At 48.9% G+C, this 16,834-nt stretch overlaps 1 protein-coding gene across 6 annotated transcripts in view; it reads right to left on the bottom strand.

Annotated features, from left to right (window-relative positions):
- LOC137433975 (aryl hydrocarbon receptor nuclear translocator 2) overlaps window positions 1-16,834 on the bottom strand; it is a 103,943-nt gene that overhangs the window by 85,297 nt on the left and 1,812 nt on the right. The window contains exon 1 of one of the 6 annotated variants that reach the window (XM_068126516.2): window positions 12,978-13,059. The exons of 3 other annotated variants lie outside the window; for them this stretch is intronic. Coding sequence is in view for 1 of the 3 variants with exons in the window: in XM_068126515.2 (XP_067982616.1) it covers window positions 12,592-12,613 (22 nt within the window). In the remaining 2 variants the exon portion in view is untranslated. Of the gene's footprint in view, window positions 1-12,526; window positions 12,549-12,591; window positions 12,932-12,977; window positions 13,060-16,834 lie in introns of those variants that run through there. 2 more of the 6 variants (XM_068126515.2, XM_068126517.2) reach the window with 2 other exon arrangements.

Genomic DNA, 16,834 nt, shown 5'->3' on the forward strand with positions numbered 1-16,834 from the left:
CAACCTCAAACAAGAACCATAACAACAACAGCAGCAGCAACAGCAACGCGAAGCTCTTGTAGATGTGCAACAAACCGCAGGTAAAAATCCAAAACTACAAGTCAGATTCTAAGGACATTTTGTTACAAATTACCATTTTTGAATGATCGAAGCAAGCATTCCAGATATTACATCAGGCAGCACAAACGACCCCCTACCATACGAGGTTGAGAGCAAGAGACTGTATAATAAACAATATGATATTGCTCAGGGACTCAGGTTAGATTACGATATTACTATGTTTTAAAAAGGCCCATCCTTCTCTCAAGAATACCGAGCCAAAATGTAATTTTGGAAAATTATTGCTCGGCAAAGCTCTCAAAACAATAGATACTTTTGTGGAAATGGCTTTGAGGCATTAACAATGCTAAGAATTTAGAATAGGGCAGTTATTTCCTTGGAATTGATGTCGAGCATAAGTGTAAAGTAATTGTGATCTATACTATAAGAGAGCCGTTGGTCTGTCTGTGTCGCCATTTGTCTCAGAGATGGCTGAACGGATCTTCGGCAAACTTTCAGAGGTTCATCATTGAGTGCCTGGGAATGTTTAAGGCAAATAAACAAAGAAATTATTTTGAAAAAAAAAAGTTAGTTTTTGGGGATTTTTTTTTTTTTTTTTTTTTTTTTTTTTAGAATTGCTCTATAGTGCCTAAGCCTTTTTGTTTAATGACGGTTGTAATTATATACAAGTACACATTCCCATAAATAAATAAAAAACAATTCACAAACATTTGAACACAAATAAATCAAACAATTCCGGAATTGTACGAAGTTGGTAGTAAGGCTTCTTCTTCTTCCTGAAGTCATCATACTGAAGTCATCATACTGAAGTCATACTCAACTCAGAAACGTAATCAACAGCACATTCAGCAGCATATATTCAACAAAAAGGTAAAATGATGATTTGACATTTGTGATGGATTCTGATTTGGATGTAATTGATTTTCCATTATACAGACTTGGCATTTAATATGGAATTTTTTTTTTTCTTGACTTGGGTTTACTTTCTGAACTCAGTATATCAATCTGGTGAGTTTCTTTTACCATTCGGTGATGTCTTTGTTGAAAGAACCATGTCACTGATTGTCTTTCGCAGCAAGAAGTCAATAACAGGATTATATCACAGGTGGCGTGACAAAATGTAAGGACAGGTACATTTGACGATTGGCTTCACAATCGGGTATATAAGGGTTGTTGCGTTCTGTATTAGTGGAAAACAACTGCTGCACGTCTACAAAAGTTATTGCGGCTTCCTCTGGAGATGGTCCGTCAACTTGACAATGCTGTTTGTCATGGAGTGGTGGCTTTACGAAATTCTGGCATGAAACAGCGTGATATTGCTCGGCAGTATGGCATCACTCAAGGTCAGGTGTCAAAGATCCTGAAACGAAATGCTCAGAGGGGTGTCCCTACTCCAATACCGAGGCCAGGACGTCCACGCAGAACCACAAGGAGAGATGATCGCCAGCTGCACCGGTTAGTCTGCAATGGCCGTACCAATGCAGCTAATCGGCCTAGGGCTGAGTGGCAGCAATTGACAAATGTGCCTGTATCCAGAAGGCTAGTCAACCAACGACTGGTTCAAGCAGGCTATCGTGCCAGGCACCCCCTGAGAAAGCCACGCCTGACCAGATAACACAGCCAGCGCCGATTGCAGTGGGCCAGAGAGCACCGTCAATGGCAGCCAGGACACTGGAATCACGTGACCTTCAGTGATGAGTCTAGATTTCTGGTCTATCGGCAAGATGGCCGCGTCCGAGTACGCAGACAAGTGCATGAAGCGCACAACGAAGATTGTATAGTGCCAAGAGTCCAAGCTGGAGGTGGTGGGGTGACCGTTTGGGCTGCTTTTCATGCAGGGGGCAAAACTGACCTGGTTGTTCTGAATGGAAACCTGAATCAGTTCAAGTACAGGGTCATTCTGGAAGAAACATTGCTTCCATTTGCTCGTGCAACCTTTCGAGGAAACTTTGTCTTCCAAGATGACAATGCACGGCCTCATCGTGCTCGCATGATCCAACACTTTCTTGCTGACCATGGTGTAGAGCATATGGAGTGGCCTGCCATGTCCCCGGATATGAATCCGATAGAGAACTTGTGGGCAGAATTAACGCGTCAAATCGACAACTCGGACCAGCAGCCGACCTCTGTGCGTGAATTGCAGCAGGCTATTGTCACTGCATGGCAAGCGATTCCTGTCCAAACCTTGGCAAATCTCGTGAACAGCATGCCCCGACGTGTACGTGCTCTCCTGAATGCTCGTGGGGGTTACACGAAGTACTGAACTGTAATTTTACTGTCCGTAATCCCAGTCATAATTTAGCTTTTCTTTTTGTTGAAATTTTTTTTGGCTAATGTGGAAAATAAAGAGATACTTCTGGAAAACGTACAGAAGTTTAACACAGTACTGTCCGTGAATTGAGTTCGATATCGGTTTACATCATTTTCAAGGATCAATTTATTTGCTTCGAAATGTCAAATAATAATAATAATAATAATGCATTTATTTTATATAGCGCTTTTCAGGAAGCCCAAAGACGCTTTGACAGAGTGCAAAACATAACGCATAGCAAAACATAAAGACAAAACATAAAAATGTGCTATTTGTTTCTTTTAAAGGTCACATTAACAAAATCTAGAATAATTTCAACATAATTCCAATGAACCTTTGGTTCTACGTCATCTTGAAAAGTAAGTTCACCCCCACAAAAAAAATATTCCATATTAAATGCCAAGTCTGTATTTGCCCTCATTTCAAATATGTAAATGTTTGTTTTTCACTTGAGCAACGCTGGGTATTCCAGCTATAAATGCTTAGAAACTTTACTCGGGCTACAAATACAAATACAACTTTGTCTGGGGGGTAACATAGGCTATGTGGCCGCAGCCTCATGCATGGGTGTGGGGGACCGGGAGAGGAGCGTAAATTCTCTATGTAAATGTGTACTGTGTAGCGCCACCTGGTGATGGTGGCAAAGGGTATTACAATTTCCTTTTTTACCTGGGCAACACTGAGATTAAAGCACCCTTTGCACGAGTAATCTTTTCCTCCTTCCCTTCCCTGCTCTCCCAAAACGGAGAAGCCTGTCAAAGCCACCCTTCCCCCCCCCCCCCCAAATATGTACATGAAGTACATCTTTCCCCTCCCTCTCCCCTCACCTCCCCACTCCTCCCCTCCCCCTTCCACTCACCCCTCCCACTCCTGCCTCCCTCTCCCCCCATACTCCTGCTACTATTAGATATGCATCAGTTATACATTGACGATGTCTACCCACACCATGTCTGTGGCTAAAAGTATCAATCCTTTTGACCACATTTTTACCTCCACACCCGAAGGTGGACGGAGGTTATGTTTCCACCCCTGTTTGGTTGTGTCTGTGAGCAAGATATCTCCTAAAAATTATGAATGGATCTAGAAGAAACTTGGTGGACATGTTGGGTGGTTGACTAGGATTAGATTTTGGTGAAGACCCGAATCGGATAATTTTTTTTTAACGATTCTTCACGAATGAGAGACAGGGGACCAAAACGATATATAGCACGGTATCTCAAAAAGTTGTGGATTGATTTGAACGAAGCTTGGTTGATGAGTTGGTTAGGCGACAAGAAATGTAGGCCCAATAGATTTTGATTAAGGTCCTGATGGAGATCCGGTCTAACAATGGGCTACAAAACGTAAACTGTTCAGCCTGGTAGAGATATGCGCTACCGAGTACCTATTTGGCTGAAGGATATTTCAAAACGTTATGGTCAGACTCAACAAAACTTGTTGGACAGGTCGGGTGTGTGCAAAGGACGAATTGATTTAATGTTGGTGAAGATTGCAATCCAGATGTGAGATTTTTAAATATTCTTTTAACTTGATTATTCACCAATGGGAGATAGGGCCAAAAACGATATTTTTTATTTTGAGAGATGGATACTGATCTACTTGCATGGCTGATAAAGGAAGTAGATAAGTTCAGTGGTTCCACTCAATGATCCTTACAAAGAGAACTGGTGAGAACGTGAAATCTGCCTGTATTAAATGACACATTCAATGTGCCAGACCAGAATATACACCTTTTCAGATCTGCAGGGGAGGGGGTGTGGGAAATGGGACAAAGCAGTTGCTGGTCTTTTGTTGAAGGGAAATGGGAGGCGGGCATTAGTTCATTACCAAGACCGGAGTTTGTGAATGTCCTGGGGGCACAGACTCAGGTCAGAGATTTATAAGAGCCTTGGACTGAGAATAGCGGGTGTAGATGTTTGTATGTATGTGCACACGAAGGCCTTAGGGCAGGGAATAATGAGGCCCTCCTAGCCACAACTGGAAAATTATTTGGGCCATGATTGGTGGGGCCTCTGGGGGCAGAGAGACAATTGTACCAGCCATTAGCTAACCTCAGGTGGAGATTTATGGCAAGGCAAGGATTGGGTACAAAATTATGGCTCCAACAGGAAGCACTCGGTCTCAGTCAGTCAGTAAATCTGGATATTTTGGACCAGCTCGCTCTGGTCCAAAAAGGTCTGGCTTGGAACCACTGGAGCTCTGACCACCTCTCTGCCTCTAGACGCTGGCTCACCCTGACTCTCTAGCACGCACCACAGCTTGTCTGGATACCACCTGCTCCTGCCTGGGCGGAGATAAAGCAGCATCGGATGTGTTCTACTCCAACTTTATGCTTTTTCTCACGTACCTTTCCCTCTAGTCTGCCCAGTTCTTGTATGAATGCTTGAGTTGTGTGTGGCATGTATGAAGATAGGTGGTTGTGTTGTGTTTTTGTGTTCAGGATTTGGTACAGATATGTATAATGATGTAACGATTAACTGATAAGATTTTGGGGGTCCCGAGGTCAAAGGCCCAAGGTCTTGTCAGGTAAAAATGTGATAACTTGTGAACATCTAAAGGGATTTAAATTAAAACTTGGTACAGGTATGTATAAATGAACCGATTAAATTTTGGGGTCAATAGGTCAAAGGTCAAGGTCATGTCAGGTAAAAATGTGATAACTTGGGCACAGCTGAATGGATTTAAGTCAAACTTGATACAAGTGTTATAATGATGTAATAATGTGGGCGAAGGCATGTCAGTCGACGGTGTGAGTGCCGTCCTAGTTTCATCTGCTTCACCATTAAATTAAGAATAGTTTGAGAATGTCATCTTCACTGAAGCTTTCTGCCGCAGCAACATCCTTTGTACTACATACCATAAATGGAATCCTTGGAGCATTTACCAGCTTGACATTTACCAGCCATATCAGTAAAATGTTTTGTGATCACCTCAACCATCTTACTATAATTCACCAAATGTCTGTCCGTCTGTCCGTTCCCAGGTACCGCAAAAACGGCTGAACTGACGGCTGAATCGCAACGATATTTTGGGTGGGTAATCCTGGGACCCCCTGGAGTAAAATAGGCTATTGAAGGAGCTGGGGCTCCCACGTCGATCGGAAGAATGGACGCGACAAAAAGCTGGAATTCATCCGAGTTGCTTTAATCAAACCAAACACTCAGGCACTCTGAAAAGCCCGTTTATCGGGCAGCAATATATAGACAAATTATCCCGGAGCGTTTGCCCAGGAAAGGCGAGAGGGGGCGTGGCCCAGCGTCCTGGCTGCGGCCTGGCAAGTTGAGGGCGAGCCTGCCCGGGCGTCCTGGACGAGCCCGGCATGGTGATCGCTCCGCGTCCTTGATAGGTGCAAGGCGATTGTGAAAACCCAGCGGTAGCCGCTACACACGTCCTCCCAGAATCGACTTGCACCGGCAGGGTCAATTTGAGGGGGGTCCTGATGACCCGGCCAAAGCGACCCCTGGTGGGTCGTGGGAGGGGGTCCGGTGTGGTGGTGGGCGGTCGAGTGGGGGGCACCGTGGACGGGGGGCGGCCTCGCCGCGGCGGAAGGGCCACCCGTGGTGGGTGGTCGACGTCCACGTGCGCCGGCTTGAGGCGGTCCACCGCAATCCGGTCCGACCTACCACCGATGTCGATGACGAACGACTTGTCGTCCCGTCGCAGCACCCAGAAGGGCCCGTCGTACGGCGGCCGGAGTGGCCCCCGATGTGCGTCGTGACGCACAAAAACATACTCCGCTGTGCGAAGTGCTGGGGGGACGTAGGACTGGGGGTCACCGTGGTGGGATGTTGGCACGGGGGCAAACCGTCGGGCGGCCTCCTGGAGGTCCGAGCGCTGGTGAGCTGCGGACCAGGGACTGGTAGCGTCGGGCACGAATTCGCCCGGGACGCGTAGCGCCTGGCCATAGACAAGCTCGGCGGTGGATGCCAGGAGGTCCTCCTTGGGGGCCGTGCGGAGGCCCAAAAGGACCCACGGCAGCCGGTCGGCCCAACCGCCGTCTTGAAGGCCGGCCATGAGCGCGGCCTTCATGGAGCGGTGGAATCGCTCGCACAACCCGTTTGCTTGGGGGTGGTAGGCCGTAGTACGGTGGAGTTTGACCCCCAGGTTGCGGGCGACCGCGCCCCACAGCTCGGAGGTGAACTGTGGTCCGCAGTCTGACGAGTTGTCCGCCGGTGCGCCGAAGCGGGCGACCCAGGTGGCGATGAAAGCCTGCGCCACGTCGGCGGTGGTGGTGGAGACGAGGGGAACGGCCTCCGGCCACCTGGTGGTCCTGTCCACCATGGTGAGCAGGTGTGTGAACCCCCGTGACGGGGGGAGGGGGCCCACCAGATCCACGTTGACGTGGTCGAAACATCGTTCGGGCACGGTGAAAGGTGCCAGCGGGGCCTGGGTGTGTCGGTGGACCTTGGCCCGTTGGCAGGCCGTGCAGGTGCTGGTCCAATCGCGGACGTCCCGACGAAGGCCGTGCCAGACGAATCGCGCCGACACCAGCTTCTGGGAAGCTTTCCGGCCCGGGTGGGAAAGGCCGTGGAGGGAGGCGAAGATGCGGCGTTGCCAGGTGACGGGCACGATGGGGCGAGGCTGGCCTTGGGAGACGTCGCAGAGCAGGACAGTGTCCGCGAAGGGGATGTCGGCCAGGTGGAGGCCCGTGTCCGCCGCCCGGAGGGCTTGCACCGTGGTGTCGGTGGTTTGGTCCGCCGCCATAAGCGCAAAGTCCACGCCCAGGTGGACCGCGTTCGCGCTGGCCCGGGAAAGACAGTCGGCCACGGCGTTGTTTTTGCCGGCGACGTGCCGGATGTCCGTGGTAAACTCCGACACGGCGGAGAGGTGGCGCTGTTGGCGGGCCGACCACGGCTCCGTGACCTTGGCCATGGCATAAACCAACGGCTTGTGGTCGACGAACGCCGTGAAAGGTCGGCCCTCCAGGAGGTGGCGGAAATGGCGGACGGCCAGGTGTAGACCGAGGAGCTCCCGGTCAAACGTGCTGTATTTGAGCTCGTTCGGCCGGAGCTGCCGGCTGAAAAAAGCGAGTAGCTGCCAAACCCCGTTCACCCATTGCTCATGTACGGCGCCCACCGCGTAGTCGGAGGCATCCGTGGTGAGGGCGATGGGAGCGTTGAGCACCGGGTGAGCGAGCAGTGTTGCGTCGGCGAGGGCCCGCTTTGAGCTTTGGAAGGCCGCATCCATTGCTGCGGACCAGGCGATGTCGTGCTTGGCCGGCTTGCCCCGGAGGGCTTCGTAGAGGGGCCGCATGAGTTGAGCAGCGCGGGGCACGAAGCGGTGATAAAAATTCACCATTCCCAGGAATTCCTGCAGGGCCTTTATGGTGCGGGGACGCGGGAACGTGGTGATGGCCTCGACCTTGGTTGGCAGCGGCACGGCCCCGTTCTTGGTGATGTGGTGGCCCAAAAAATCAACGGCCGTCGTGCCGAAGTGGCATTTGGCCGGGTTGACGATGAGGCCGTGCTCGCTGAGGCGCCCGAACAGTGTTCGGAGGTGGAGGAGGTGCTCGGCCCGGGACGTGCTGGCGACGAGGATGTCGTCCAGGTAAACAAAAAGGAACGGCAGGTCACGCAGCACGCCGTCCATCAAGCGCTGGAACGCCTGAGCCGCGTTCTTGAGACCAAACGGCATCCGCAAGAATTCGAATAAGCCGAACGGCGTGATGACTGCCGTTTTAGGGACGTCGGCCGCCCTGACAGGTACCTGGTGATATCCCCGTATGAGATCAATTTTCGAAAAAATGACCCGTCCCGCCAGACGGGCGGAGAAGTCTTGGATATGCGGGATCGGGTACCTGTCGGGGGTGGTAGCGTCATTGAGACGGCGGTAGTCGCCACACGGGCGCCATCCACCCCCCGGCTTTGGCATGATGTGCAGTGGTGAGGCCCACGCGCTATCGGAGCGCCGCACGATGCCGAGGTGCTCCAACGCGTCGAATTCGGCCTTCGCCACGGCGAGCTTGGCTGGGTCGAGGTGGCGGGCCCTGGCGTAGACCGGCAGGCCCGTGGTTGGTATGTGGTGCTCGATCCCATGCCGTACTGCGACGGCCGAAAACGTCGGCCGCGTGAGGGCCGGGAACTCCGTGAGCAGGCGAGCAAACTCGTTCGCCGCCGGGACGGCGCATGCCAGCTCGGTCGGCGCGGAGCTGCTCAATGTGCATACCAGGGAGCTGAAGGTTTCGGCGTTGATTAAACGACGCCGTTGGACGTCCACCAGCAGTCCGTGTGCGCAGAGGAAGTCGGCGCCTAGCAGAGCCATGGGCACGTTTGCGGTTACAAACGTCCAAGCAAAGCGTTGGCCGCCGAAGCAGAGGGTGACGTTGCGCGGGCCGAAGGTGCGGATGGTCGATCCGTTGGCCGCAACCAAGGAGGGGCCGCAAACCGCGGATTGCCTGTCCTGGTCAGAGGCGGGTATGACGCTCAGTTGGGCGCCGGTGTCGCACAGGAAGCGCCGTCCGGACGCTTTACCCGTGATGAACAGTAAGTTGCCCGTGTGGCCGGCGCTCATGGCTGGTAATGAACGCCGGCCCGGCCGTTTCCCGGCCTGCCGAAGGTGCACGGGGGTCGGCATGTCCGGGCCTTCTGTCCGAACCTGGCATGATAGTAACACCACGCTTGGTCAGGTGGAGGCCCCGGTCGTCGTGCTGGAGGTGGTCGGCTCGGTGTAGCGGCCGCCAATTGCGTTGGCAGTTCGGTCGTCGACCGTGCCGGGTGCTCGGGCACCATGGGTGTTGCGTCGGACGGCGGTGGGTCCCATGTCGCCGCTGCGATGCGCTGTCCTGCGGCGGAGATCTTGTTGGCTTCTCTGGCAAGGGCCCGGGGATCTGTGATCGTCGTGCTTGCCAGGGCGAGGCGTACCGGGTTAGGCAGCTGACGGAGGAACAGCTCCCGGAACAGGAATGCCGGAGAGTGCTCGCCGAGCAGTGAAAGCATGTAGTCCATTCGCTCGGAAGGGCGTGTGTCGCCGAGCTCGGGCAGGTCGAGCAGGCGCCGTGCGCGTTCCGCCGATGGGAGGGCGAAAGCGTCGAGGAGAAGCTTCTTAATCGCGCCGTATTTGTCAGCGGCTGGCGGGCTCTCGAGGAGGCTCAGGGCGCGGGCCGCAGTGGCCGAACCGAGCGCTGCTACCACATGGTGGAAGCGGGTGTCGTCGGCCGTGATGCCTCGCAGGGCGAACAGGGAATCCGCCTGTGGGAACCAAACCGCCGCGTGAGCCTCCCAGAAGGTAGGCAGTTTAAGGGCGACTGCCGTGTCCATGTCGGTAGGTCACCAATGAAGGAGCTGGGGCTCCCACGTCGATCGGAAGAATGGACGCGACAAAAAGCTGAAATTCATCCGAGTTGCTTTAATCAAACCAAACACTCAGGCACTCTGAAAAGCCCGTTTATCGGGCAGCAATATATATACATATTATCCCGGAGCGTTTGCCCAGGAAAGGCGAGATGGGGCGTGGCCCAGCGTCCCGACCGAGGCCTGGCAAGTTGAGCGCGGGCCTGCCCGGGCGTCCTGGACGAGCCCGGCATGGTGATCGCTCCGCGTCCTTGATAGGTGCAAGGCGATTGTGAAAACCCAGCGGTAGCCGCTACACTATATTGTTTTTCCAATTTCAGCTTTGGTCTCCAGCATTTTCTTGTTTGGACTCCCGCATAACGTTATTGTCCCGGATACCGCAAAAACGGCTGCACCGATCGCCACGATTTCCTGGAACCCCCTGCAGTAAAATCCTACGATAATTCACCAAAAGAACATGGCAAACAGCTGAACAGTATTTCATGAACATTTCATTGCGGAATTGAGGAAAATCCTGATGAGTTACGAACCTGCTCACCTTCACTCTTTCATTCCCCTTTTCTCCTGCCTCTGGAACAAACTCCCCCACTCCCTTCAATCCCACTCCTCCCTCCAGGTCTTTAAAACAGCTGTTCACCACCATCTCTTATCTTCCCCCATCCAAAACCTTGATCTTTTCTACCCCCACTAATTCACCCCATACACTTTTTTTGGAAATTCCAACTTCTTTCCTGGAAGTCCTTGCAGTGTTCGTGTGTTTTATACCTCTCCCACCTCCCCCCCAAGCCCTCCCCTCCCACATTTCTCCTGATGTCCCTGCTCTCAAATGTTGTGTTTGTGTCCTTCCCCCTCTCTCCCCAACTTGTCTACCGCTCCCCTTATTTTTGTGTTTTATGTGTCGGTTTGACTTTTTGTGTGATTAATGTTAGCTCTTTCATGTGCCTCGATCTTGTATACAAAAAAAAAAAAAACCTGCCGCGAATGCGGAAGTGGACAGATTACGGCAATGAGCTGGTTTGATAATATCCTTATACAACCGTCATTTAAAACGGTATTTTGTTAAAGTATCAATTGATGATTGGAATTGAGTGAATACAATTACGATTTTGAATTCGTAATTGTATTCACCCAACCGTACGGAACTTCACATCAGGATTTAAATATTTGTTTATGTCGTGAATGTTGTTAAAAGTTTCTTTTTTATATTAATGTTATTTAATTTGTGATTGGAGTTATGCTGTTTGGAATGAAAAAAAGAGATATTGAGTTCAAGTGAATGACGAAATGCCGTGATGCTTTCTACTTTCGAAACGTGAAATTCGCGGATCGCCATATGCAGATTCGCCATTTACTGGGAATGGAACAAATGTACCCGTTTGTTTGCGAACGGGTCCGTTTTTCATGAAAGTCCTTCACGAATTTGCTGTCCATGTGTGACGTGGGACTGAAAGTGCTACAGGAATGAGCAATTTATTGGTGTCATGCTTTAGCATTCGCCGTTTCTACATTGTCTGCTTGCTTCTGGCCTCCCACCCGTGCGTAGCACGGGTACCTCACTAGTTTACTCAATGAGAGAGAGGTCATAAAACACCTTACCCCATGCAGTCTTGAGAAAAAGGACATGAGAAGGGTCTTTCCAACTTTTGTTTTATATTTCTGAGGCTGATCGACAGTAGCTTTGTTCATGAACTATGAATAACAAGTACATTGGCAAACATACGAAGCCGATGGGTCAAACGGAACAGTCCAGATCTGAACCTTCTGCCTCTTCTCGGAGAAACGTACGATTTTGGAATGATCTTTGAAAAAAAGTATGCATGAAACAGCTTCAGTTGGACGGAGTTAGCTCAGGCGTTGCATCGTTGGACGTCACAATTTTGTCTGAATTTCAGTGGTCCACCACGCTGAAAGCATGAGCGGCAAATTAGATTGGTCGAGATGCCATACAATTTTTCCAAGTACGTACGGCTAAAGTGCAGGTTTCTGGAAGTGCAAACAAGTCAATTAGTGTTCTTGTGCTCAAAATATGAAATTCAATTAAAGTTCCTCGATCATAGATGGACAAGACACAGTGAACAAATTGCATTGTGAAAGTTTGACCAAAAGCCTGGATTATTTAAAGAAAGCTAACGGACAAGCTATTCCATACTAATTTGTACATTTATTTCTGCACGTTTTAGTGATATGCACCAACTTTTGTATACGTCTTGGTAGTTGGTACCCTGCGAGGGTGAGAGACGACCTGCCGATGGTCCCAAAGTGGGTGTTTCTAGTCTGTTACAACAAGCACCATCCAGGTGAGTGCAGGATAACAAGAGGCTTGCAGAGACACAAGTGAGAAAAGCGGAGAGGACAGAGAACCGTCATTGCCAGACTCGCTTGAGCGACAAACATCCCAAGAATTGCACGCCATACCTCCGGACTCTGGTGACCGAGCACCTGTCGCCGGTTCCGGATTCACGTTCTGGACCTATGAACACTACGTTTACGAGGGTTAGCAAAGGCTAAGGAGGGAGTCGAGTTACCAAAGTGGGCAAGACCAGCTGCGCAACAAACAGCAGCTTCGAGTTACACGAGCAATATGTACAAAGACAACCGGAGGAGGAGAAGAAGATCCTCGCACTGGAATCGGACGATCAACAATCGTGCGTCGAGCTTGATCAAGGAGAATCCGCGACAACGAAACAACAACAACGACAACGACAACCGGGCGTTCGACACGATCTCCTAGATCCTAATGGGAATGCACGTCGGGTTTCCTCAGCTTTCGGTTTAAAACACTGAAGCACGGCACTGACCAGCGACCATGTACGTGCCACATAGTCGTGCGGGCGCGTGCACGGTACAACCGCCTCGAGCGACATACGGGGAGTGTGAAGTACCGAGGAGCGCGCGCGTTCCCACAACGCAGCAACTCCATCCGGAACCCACCGGCGTTAGGCCTTGTTGTCATGTCCGGACTCGCACGCCGAGGAGCCCGAGAGCCAAACTAGTCGAGGCCGCTCGGGGCTCAGAGCCCCGAGAACCGAGCTGTCACCTGAGCTCAGGAAGATCGCCAAGGAGTTACAAGAAGCTCTCAATAAAGTAATGTACATGAATCGAGACAGAGTGCCGAGGAAGAGGAAGAGGAAGACGGAGGGGAGGGGAAGGAGGTGGGGAGGGATAGCGTTGTTTGGCAACAATTCAGCTTAAAAAAAAAAATTGAAAGTTAAGGAGAAAAAAGAAGAAGAAGAACAACAAAAAAACTACAAATTTAAAGCATTTTCAGGAATACCAATGAGTACTGGTTAAAAAGGCAAACACATCTCATTCCTTACAAGTGCGCTCATTTTGTACTTAATCGATCATTCTAATCTTCGTTCTTCCTCTTTATAGACACACTCGCCTCTTTTGACTCCGAAGTCCGATACTTTCTGTTCAAGCAAATTTTACGAATCCTGGATTCTTTAAAATTAAATACATAAATAAAAATGTACTTTCACGTTTCAGTTTCATTTTTAACACCCGCAGTATTAGGTTCAACAAAGTAAAGCCAAATTTAATGTCGCGTACACCGCCATCTATTTTAACATCGACTACACCGCTTCGTTCGTCAACGTTAATAAACCATTGAGATTTTCCAGAAATTTCAAAAATCAATCTGAATAGGATGAAATAAAAGAATAAGGTTAAGTAATTTATGGTGAATTCGAGAACCAACACCGATTCTTACGCAGTACCGGTACCGGGTAGGGTAGTGCAAACACGTTAAATACTTTAAACAGTTTACACACCCGCGAGTGCAGACATCCAGGCAAGGTTTTTCTACAATTATAATCAACTAGCCGAAACCCGTGGAACATCCACGGAAGGGAAGATGTGGTGTATGGATAGAGTGTACCATTATGGATGGCATAGGGGATTTGCTTGTCCGAGTAAGAGTTAGGAAGAAAGATGAGAATGAAGAGTGCGTATATGAACGATCGCCGACACCGGCACAAATGCATGCTCTGGATACTGGATTGTCCACTCAGTGGACGGCTTGCTTTCGCCTTCGCCTGTCCAATCAGCGGACGGCTTGCTTCGCCTACGCCCAGCAGACGCCTATACGATGGCGTCGTATCGGCAGTTAATCGGATGCTTTTGGGCCCCAACGTCGGCTAATTCAGATTTTTCGAGTATGGCTGTACGTGATAAACAAAGAGCGCGGTTCGTAGATCGTAAATCCATTAGTGCCGTGGGCATCGGGTCACTGGGTGCGGCGTAAAAGGGATAACAAAGTCGAGTCCTTACGCTATTATTATTGTAGCGGTTACCTTATTCACATGTCGCGGTTAACTTATCCGCATGTGACGGTTACCAATACCATATGTTTGGTCTAATTCACGTGCACGGGCTTTTGGTTGTGTGGTCGTGACGCACCCGCGGCTGTTGGAGCCACGCCCTCCGAAGAGGGTGTTTGGTTTTATATAAGCCGTTACGACTTCCGTTCGCGAACAGTTGCAGGAGATTTCTGTACAATAAACAAGCTTTGTACCCAACGAAATGGCCTCTTCTTCTCGTCTTCGGCAACTCCTAAATTATATAGATAAAAGGGATAACAAAGTCGAGTCCTTACGCTATTATTATATAGATTGTAATAAATTTACAATGATAATAAATCGACAAATTACATCATTTATTGAACGATAATGGCCATTCCTAAAGCATTTAAATGATCATTTGATGTTATAAATGGCACTATGTCCACAAGACCCAATATTTAATTTTATTTTAATAGTTATATTATACCTCACGTAAGAACCGTATTACCTTGTAAACAAAGCCTGGTGTTGGCTTAACGGTTAACGTGACTGCCTTGAGATCTTGAGGTCTCAGGGTTCAAGCTCCTGTCGTTTCGTTGAATTAACACCACGTGGGTTGACTCAACCGGTCATGCTTCCGAGGTCGGCAAAATGAGCCCCAGCTTACTGGTAATGGGGGGGATAGGGGTGGCGCTGCAACAGCGGCACAGCCACGTCCCCAGAAAATGATGCAGCCAAACACCCTCAGACTGCACACGAATCACCACGAACTTGTAAGCTCCTCATCGATTTCCCCACTGCCTGGATCAGGTTGAGCTCCGTTCTTCATCTCCGTTTCAAGTCTTGGAGCTCAGAACCGCTCCCACCAGTGGGTCCACAACCTTAGCTGTGGGTCCATCGGTTGTTACCCTGTGCTTGCGAAGCGAAATCCGAGGTTAAGCATTCATTGCATACGTGTGCCTGCCGTGTGCCGTACGTGTCTGCATTTTAAAAATTCTTTTTCTCGGCAACCGTTGGTCCGATTGACACTAAATTTTACCATAGGAGCGCCTCTGCCTGTATAATTTTTTTTACTTCATAATTATGATGTCATAGGTCACGTGGTACGGACGCCATCTTGGAAAAACATTACACCTCGATATTTCCTAAACCACTCAATGGAAAAAATTGAAACGTGGCTCATTATAAAGTACTCACCATGGGGAATAAGATATGTTGATGGTGATGTCATCGGTGCTTTCATTATGACGTCATAATTCGACAAGTACAATGCTTGATCTGATCAGTATGAATAAAACAAAAATTCCTCTGCAACGGTTAGTCTCATGGACACTAAATTTTCAGAATATGTGCGACTCCTGTATAATTTTTTAATGATAATTAGAACGTCATAGGTTACGTGGTGCAGACGCCATCTTGGAAAAAATCGAAAAAAGTTGCACCTCCATATCTCCGAAACCGCTCCATGGAAAAAATTAAAACATGACTCATTCTCAAGTACTGCCCTTGGGGAATAATATATGTTAATGATGATGTCACGGTGCCTTTGTTATGACGTCATAATTCAACAAGTACAACACTTATCCAATCATTGTGAATTTTTTTTTTCAGCAACTGTTGGTCTGATAGGCACGAAATTTTCACCATAGGAACGCCTCCTGTATAATATTTTAATGATAATCATGACGTCATAGGTCATGTGGTACAGGCGCCATCTTGGAAAAACCGAAAAATGTTGCACCTCGATATCTCCAAAACTGCTGCATGGAAAAAAGTAAAACATGGCTCATTGTAAAGAACTTCATATGGGGAATAGGTGTTGTCAACGATGACGTCATTGGTGCCATAATTATGACGTCATAATTCGACAGGGACAACGCTTAGTCTGATCAGTTTGAAATGTATTCAGCGTGATATATGCAATAATTATTTAGAGAATAAAAATTTATGATGTCATCGCTCACGTGGTCTGGCAGCCATATTGGATCCCAAAAAATTGTTCAAAAACAGAAGAATTGGCTCGCAACAAGTTGACTGCGCAGGGTAAGTATTCTATAAATACCATCTAGTTGTTGTATATATTCCCCAGACAGTTCTCTCGAACAAGCCCGCGACACGGACACAGCTGATCGATCTCTCAGGAGCGACGCAGAGATCCCCCACATCCAGGATGGTGTACCCCTGCCTTCATGAAGTCAGGGCCGGAGAGAGAGAGATAGAGAGAGATAGAGAGAGATAGAGAGAGATAGAGAGAGAGAGAGAGAGAGAGAGAGAGAGAGAGAGAGAGAGAGAGAGAGAGAGAGAGGGAAATTGTGCATTTTCGGGATCTAGTAAATGAATTGTAATTTCTGTTTATCTGGAATTAACAACCTTTTTCACCTTTGAGTGAGGTACATGGAGCTGTATCAAGCCTATTTAATTAACATAACTTATTGTTTTGGTGTTAAGTCCACTCTGCAAGCCTAATTCTTCCAAAGCAGAAATAAGCACATTGAACACGTGGCGTCCCGTATCAGGCTGATCGACATGCATTTGGGAAGTGGCCTGGCCGTGAAGCCTGGAGAGCTTTATCATCCTTTATCCAGCCAAGGACGAGTGGGACCAAGTGGGACGTATCCGCAGGATTAAAGGGTGAAAAGCAAGACAGCACCCAATTTATAATGGATTTTAATTGATAATTAATGAATTGATTGATAATTAATTTTTTGGGGGATTTATGATATTATTTTGATTTTGATTTTTTGGGAATTTTGGTAATAACTTTTTGATAATATATTTTGACAAGTCAGGAGACGACGATGGTTCACGAGCGAGCGGTATTCAATGACAAAGGACGGACTATAACCGAAACAGGCCCGCACAGGCCAGGCCCGGAAATGTCAAAACGAAGG

The sequence above is a fragment of the Myxine glutinosa genome, chromosome 10 (assembly GCF_964187855.1).
Source record: "Myxine glutinosa chromosome 10, kmMyxGlut1.1, whole genome shotgun sequence".
Taxonomy (NCBI): Eukaryota; Metazoa; Chordata; class Myxini; order Myxiniformes; family Myxinidae; genus Myxine; species Myxine glutinosa.